Source organism: Amphibalanus amphitrite, unplaced genomic scaffold (assembly GCF_019059575.1).
Source record: "Amphibalanus amphitrite isolate SeventyFive unplaced genomic scaffold, NRLGWU_Aamphi_draft 000988F_arrow, whole genome shotgun sequence".
In the NCBI taxonomy this organism is placed as follows: domain Eukaryota; kingdom Metazoa; phylum Arthropoda; class Thecostraca; order Balanomorpha; family Balanidae; genus Amphibalanus; species Amphibalanus amphitrite.
Window position 1 is genome coordinate 245,001 of NW_024882482.1, and position 6,742 is coordinate 251,742.

General features: G+C 45.7%; 1 protein-coding gene across 2 annotated transcripts in view; it reads left to right on the forward strand.

Annotated features, from left to right (window-relative positions):
- LOC122368898 (probable flavin-containing monoamine oxidase A) overlaps positions 1-4,500 on the forward strand; it is a 16,734-nt gene extending 12,234 nt beyond the window's left edge. For both annotated transcript variants that reach the window (XM_043343219.1, XM_043343218.1), the window contains 2 exons: positions 1,739-1,836; positions 3,731-4,500. In XM_043343219.1, the coding sequence (XP_043199154.1) occupies positions 1,739-1,836; positions 3,731-3,863 (231 nt within the window). In that variant the 3' untranslated portion in view covers positions 3,864-4,500. The remainder of the gene's footprint in view (positions 1-1,738; positions 1,837-3,730) is intronic.
- Positions 4,501-6,742: the final 2,242 nt, after the last annotated feature.

Here is a 6,742-nt window from a genome sequence, read left to right on the forward strand (position 1 = left end):
GATTCTGCCCCCCCCTGTCTAACTTCCGAACCGATGGTCGTAGAAAGACGGGGAAAACGGCAATCGAAAGCTCTCAACAAGGCGGATCTTAAGAGCCCAAAATTTTTTGCTAAAGTAGGTCAGAGGTCAGGTCAAGGTCAGGTCAAGGGTACAAAATGCAAGTTTCTACAGTATCGGCCTTGCACCGTAGTTGCCGAAGAATGGACTGAGACTGATTGCCCAAAACGTGTTCTTAGACTACCAAGACAATATTCGTTGCATACAATGTCATTCAAAGGTCAAGGTCAAGGTCAGGTCAGGTCAGGTCAGGTCACCAAAAACAAAATATAGAAAAGGGCATGTGCGACACATGTTTTATGGTTCATTTTACTCATAGAATTCAATAGGCACACTCAATAAGTGATATGGACCACCTCTGGATGAATTTCAGGTCGAGGTCAGGTCAAGGTCAGGTCAAGTGAGGTCAAATTTTGAAGTTGGTTGTTAAGGCCCAAAAAGGTATCTATCTGATGCAGTTTTTCACGGCGAATCGAATGGTGCTATTTTTGTTTCCGTACGAGGTCTAGAACTTCCAAAAAATATTTTTCAAAAATTTTGTGTGTCCTGACGTCATGAAATTTTGAATAACTCCCACATTTTTGAACCGATTCTTCTGAAAATTGGTATGTAGATGCACATTGACCACTTCTCTGACATATATTCCGGTTTTTTCGATACACTCAAAATTTTGGATTTTATAACTATTTTCCCAAAAAAATCAGTTTTTTGAAAAATTTTGGGCCAAAATCCAAAATTTTCAAAAAACCGAGATAGCCATTTGATAGACAACGTGGAATCACGTATAACCTTTTTTGTTACGTCTTGATTCCTTTAAAAATGAAGATGTTAGCGGCGTTTGAAGTTTTGCCGTTCTTGAGGCGAAAATGGCGAACATGACGTCACTAAAACGTCAATTTCTCAAAAATTTTCCGACGGATTTCGTTCAAATTTTCAGGGAAGGTGTCAAATTGATGTATGATAAGGTACTGAAAGTTTGACGTCGCTGGCGTAACGCGTTTAGAAGTTATTGGCGAAAAACGGGAGGGGGGCAGATTCTGCCCCCCCCCCCCCAGCGGGGCGCGGGTTAAGTGTGTTTTCGAAACGTTTTTTATAACACCATATCATTATTTCTTACAGATATCGGCTGAAAAATCACGTCGATCTTTGAGTTTATACCGTGAGTTTATACTGTGTTTTAACTTTGAGTTTATACTGTGTGTTTTTACATCGTGTGACTTGGTGTGGCTGCCCTTAGGTGTTGGCTGAGCAACACGTTTAGTTCATCCTATATCATATGCTTCTATGACGTCATGTCACTACTTCCGAAGGGCTTTCGCTGAAAATCACATCTAGTTTATATTATACCATGCTTTTATGACACCCTTTGACGTTTCGGTCAGGTATGGGCCGAGGAACCGTTCACTGGAGGTTGTCCCGTCTGCTATACCACGCCTAGGTGTGAGATAGGTGTTTTTATGACGTCATTTGGCTACCTCCATCGGTCTGGGCCGAGGAACCCTTCACCGGAGGATGTCCCGTCTGTTATACCACGCCTAGGTGTGAGATAGGTGTTTTTATGACGTCATTTCGCTACCTCCATCAGGTGTGGGAACTGTTCACCGGAGAATGTCCCGTGTGTTTTACCACGCCTAGGTGTGAGATAGGTGTTTTTATTACGTCATTTTGCTACCTCCCTCAGGTGTGGGCCGAGGAACCGTTCACCGGAGGATGTCCCGTCTGTTATACCACGCCCGGGTTGATGCACACATTCCCCGCGCTGAGAGAAAAACACGGGAGGTACGTAGTGAATGACGTCCATTGTTAAACCGCGCCGGGCCGGGGGGGGGGTGTTTGAACACCCCCCTTGCGGTTTTTCGCAGATATCTCAAAAACGGCGGCGCGGAGCGCCGCCGTTTTTGGCACACCTGTATGTGCATCTTTTCCGCACATGTTGTGAAAATTTCAGACCCAGGTCACCTTAGGTCAGGTCACCAGGTCACGCCAAGTGACCTCACCTCAGAAAAAATAAGAATGCTCGTCATAGCTACACCGACTGAACGATTGCCTTGAAACTTTCAGCGATTGATTAGAGCAACACTATCTATAAAATGTATATCTCGGAATTTTGATATCGGTGACCTAAGGTCAGATCAATTTTGCGGCCTCTCCATTATAAGTCAATGGGAGAAAATTGAAAAGCGTCTGTTTTGCACGAACGCTATTCTAGACACTCTCAAACATCGAGATGTAGGTAAAATAAACACACTGAACCAGAAAATGGCAACTGTGACCCCTCGTTATGTCCCCGAGGTCATCTCAGGTCACGAACAGAATCTAACAGTTTTTCTATGATAACTTCTGATAGAGGCGTTCTAGAGCGCTGAAAACACCTTAGATGTGTTCGGCTCGACGTTGCGGATCGACTGATTTGCAACATGACCTTTTCCGGTCAGGTCATGACCTTGACCTGAGGTCAAATTTTCAAGTTGACCTTTCAAGGTCAAATCATAGTTCATTCGACGCGTCTCGACGAGAGGAACACGATGCTGGCAAAAGTAATGTCATAGCTCTTTTGAGTCAAAAGTTATTGCCGAAAAAACGTTTTTTGTAATAACGGCTGTTTTTGGAGTTTTTGCCCTCTGGAGGCTAAACCATTGACCTGAGGTCAAATCTGAGAACATTATTCAGAAAGGTTTGTAAAAGGGCTATCGAATGCGCTTTTTTGCGGCGCTGTAGCTCTATCGGTTCCCGAGATAGCCGTTGGCAGTTTCCAAAATGTTGAAATAGTCAACATTTTACCTTTGGTGACCTCTGGTGACCTGACCTTTGACCTGACCCAAAAAATGACCGAAGTATTTTCGTCCTTATTTTGGACGTTCTTTCGATTGCCGCTTACCGCGTGTCGCTACGTGGCCCAGGAGCCGAGTTAGAAGGGGGGGGGGGTGTTCAAACACCCCCCGCGGCCCGGCGCGGAATCTCAGAGCACCGGCCCGGCGCGGGTTAACTATCATTAACTACCATTAACTACCTCGTAGTCCATCACGGGACTGCCAGGTAGGTGTTTAGTTACCGATAGAATCCTCACGGGAGGTAAATAGTACCTATAATTAATTATTTGGGCTAACCACACTGGAGGTAGGTCTAAGAATGCAGCACTTACAAGTGTGAATGTTTTTTTTTTTGCATCTTCGTTGCATGTTGCGAATAAATACGTACTTACTACTCAGTACTCACCCACTTCATTTCACCACGTTTCTTCCAGTTGTTTGGTGTATTTCCCAGCGTGCCTCGTAGGTAGGATGCTGGTCTCTCCTACAACTCCCCGTGTGCTCTCAGGATGTTGTTCTACCCCATTTCAGGGTGTTTTTGCTTTACAAAATCGACTACCCGATGGAGTTACTTCACTCCCTTTCACGATATTCCCTCGATATGTTTTTGACCCCGATTCACTGTGTTTCCTCGGGGTGTTGCACTACTTCAATTCTGTGTGCTCTCTAAACGTGTTATTTTACCTCCTTTCAGGGTGTTTTTCTGCGGTACGGAACTGGCTTTCCGATGGCGTTACCTCACTCTCTTTTCCCATATTCCCTCAATATATTCTCTACCCCGATTCCGTGTGTTTTTTTTTTCAGGATGTCGCTGTACTCCAATTCTCTGTGCTCTCTAAATGTGTTATTTTACCCCCTTTCAGGGTGTTTTTCTGCGGTACGGAGCTGGCCTCCCGCTGGTGTGGGTTCATGAGTGGAGCTGTACAAACTGGTCGACAGGTGGCGCTAGAGGTTCTACACGTGCTTCAACCGGATGTGACGCTGACACCGTCCTGAGTGTGTGTGTGTGAGAGAGAGAGATAGAGAGAGAGAGAGAGAGAGAGAGAGAGAGAGAGAGAGAGAGAGAGAGAGAGAGAGAGAGAGAGAGAGAGAGAGAGAGAGAGAGAGAGAGAGAGAGAGATAGAGAGAGAGATAGAGAGAGAGAGAGAGAGAGAGAGAGAGAGAGAGAGAGAGAGAGAGAGAGAGAGAGAGAGAGAGAGAGAGAGAGAGAGAGAGAGAGAGAGAGAGAGAGAGAGAAGATGTGATAGTCATGCCTAGTGAGTGAGCATGTTGATATACGTTCGCTTTTCAGAGCGTTGCGTGAAATGCTGAGTTATTTTTGATCAGTGATATTTTAATATTATTGGCGTAGCGAATATTTGACATTGTACGGATAGTGGCGACACTTTCTGTGCTCGTACATTCTTCTAATATGTATATGGGGATGTGAGGATCGTACCGCGACAGTATCCTAGCAACGTGTGATTATCAAATCTGGTGGAAACATTGCATTTTGATAGTACGTAAGTCGTGACATAATACGTGACGCGGCTAAGTTCAGAGTGTTCCTCAGCGTTTGAGCCCCTGTCTAGCTAAAGAGGATCTGTCCTGACTGAGAACTCTCCAAAATTTAAATAAAACGTGTTTTAGTGTGTATCTTTTTATATCGTGATGCTCAACGATGCGCCACAAGCTATACATATAACGTTGGTCACTTACCCATACACGGGCAACACAATAGCTCCGTTTACATAGGACTCGTTGCCAGATAGTGGAATTCCTATCCTATACTGAGACATTTATTCCACTAACGAGACATTTCAGGCACATCCCGCTAGTTCTGACGACCTATCCAGTCTTCTGGCCGGATAGGTCGTAAGAACTAGCGGAATGTGCCTGAAATGTATCGTTAGCAGAATAAATGTCTCGGTATCGGAATTCCACTATCTGGCAACGAGCCCTATGTAAACGGGGCTATTGTAGTTGTCCTGCACACGATCACACGAAGTTTCTTTCGCAAGCGATGGCTGAACTTCAATGGCGACGCTCTTATGTTCACGGCGAAAATAGTCTTCCTTGATAAGAGCTAAGGCATACTATGCTGTTATGCGGTCAATACACACATTGCGATCAGTGTGTAAATAGAGGTGCAAAGGAATACCAGAGCAGAACCAACCTACACTTGTCTTACAGGTAGTTCCACCTATCATCCCATTTTTCTCTCGATGTTTGATTCTTATGGCCCTTTCACACGTAGCAACTTTTCAGTCGCCGGCGACAGCAGCAGTCGCCGGCGACCGCCAGCGACCGCCAGCCAACGATCGTGTGTGACGTAGGTATGACGTAAGCAAGTCGCTGGCGATCGCCGGGCCACGGCCGGGGCGTATTTGGAATTTCCGACCTCGACGAGCGTCTGTAGTAGAAACCACTACTTTGGTAGGGGAAACTACTGCTGTCTGCTACCATTTGCACTGCATGTGTCGCTACAGTTGCGACATTTATGCACAGCACACACATAGGATAAACATAATATAGGTACATATAACTAGTAACTACCTAAGGTGCAACTGGTCTGGAAGGTCGTAACGTGATGTATAAGTAGTAACGACAGCGTTCCGCGTCGTTTTTTAACTTTAAGAACTTGGGTCTGAAATTTTAACAGCATGTGCGGAAAATATGTAAGTTTTGAGTTTTCTTATAAATTTAGTCCACTGCTGCGGATCTTTTGAATGGTAGGATTCACAAGGAGCTAAGCAGATCTTGTTGCATTGGCCGGCCCCTGCCCTCCATCATCCGATCGCGCAATTCTTGATATATGACAGAATTTAGAGTCCGAAGTCGTACGCACATATAGCCGCGCACGGCCGGTCCCCTCACTGACTTAACCCGCGCACCGACGGGGGTCTGCGCCAACTTCGCACCGACGGGGGGGCGGATGACCGCCCCCCCTGAGATCTCGAGAACGAAGCAAGATAGCGACAAGCGGTAAACGGCATCGGATACGCACGGCCAAGATCTACAATTTTTACAAAGGTCATTTTCAGGTCAGGTCAAAGATGACGTCACAGGGGTCGAAAAAGTCAGAATGGCGGCGTTAGATATGGAGAGAGTTTTTCTCGAATATCTTTCGAATTAGTCAAGATAGGAACAAACTAAGGGCATCATCGTGATCCTCTCGTCAATCCGCATCGAATGATATATAAGTTGACCTCGAAAGGTCAAGGTCAAAGGTTGACCTCAGGTCACGTGACCTCGAGGTCATCATGTATATCATTCGATGCGTCTTGACGAGCTGAACACAATGAGACCATCCACGCGGCTGTATCTTGTTCCTGTACGGAGTTATTGGCCAAAAACCTTTGGTGACCTTTGATGACGTCACATGACCTCACAGCTGCCCAACAGCAAAACAGACCTCAAGGTAGTGAAGGTTGATCGTATTTGAAGTCATGTATGGTATATGGGGCCATTCCGACCCGTTTTAGTGGTAAAAACAGGGAGTTGATTTTCCCCCATTGACTTATAACATTATAAGTCCCATTTGGGAAGGTCGCGAAATTGACCTGACCTTAGGTCACCGATATCAAAATTCCGAGATATAAAAATTGTAGCTACTAATGACCTAATAACATCCTGCGACTTTCAAAGGCCTCCGACATCTACTGTAGCTCTGGCCCGGTGACAAATTTGCAAAAAAGTGACTTGAGGTTGGGTCATTCAAAGTGACCTGGTGACCTGACCTTAAAAGGTAGGAGGTTCAAACTTGCACACCATGTGTAAAATTGATAAGGGAATAGTCGTACCAAATTTCGCGGCGCTTTCCCGCTATTCGCGAAAAACCTCAGGGGGGGGGGGGCGGATATCCGCCCCCCGTCGGTGCGCGGGTTAAGCTGGCT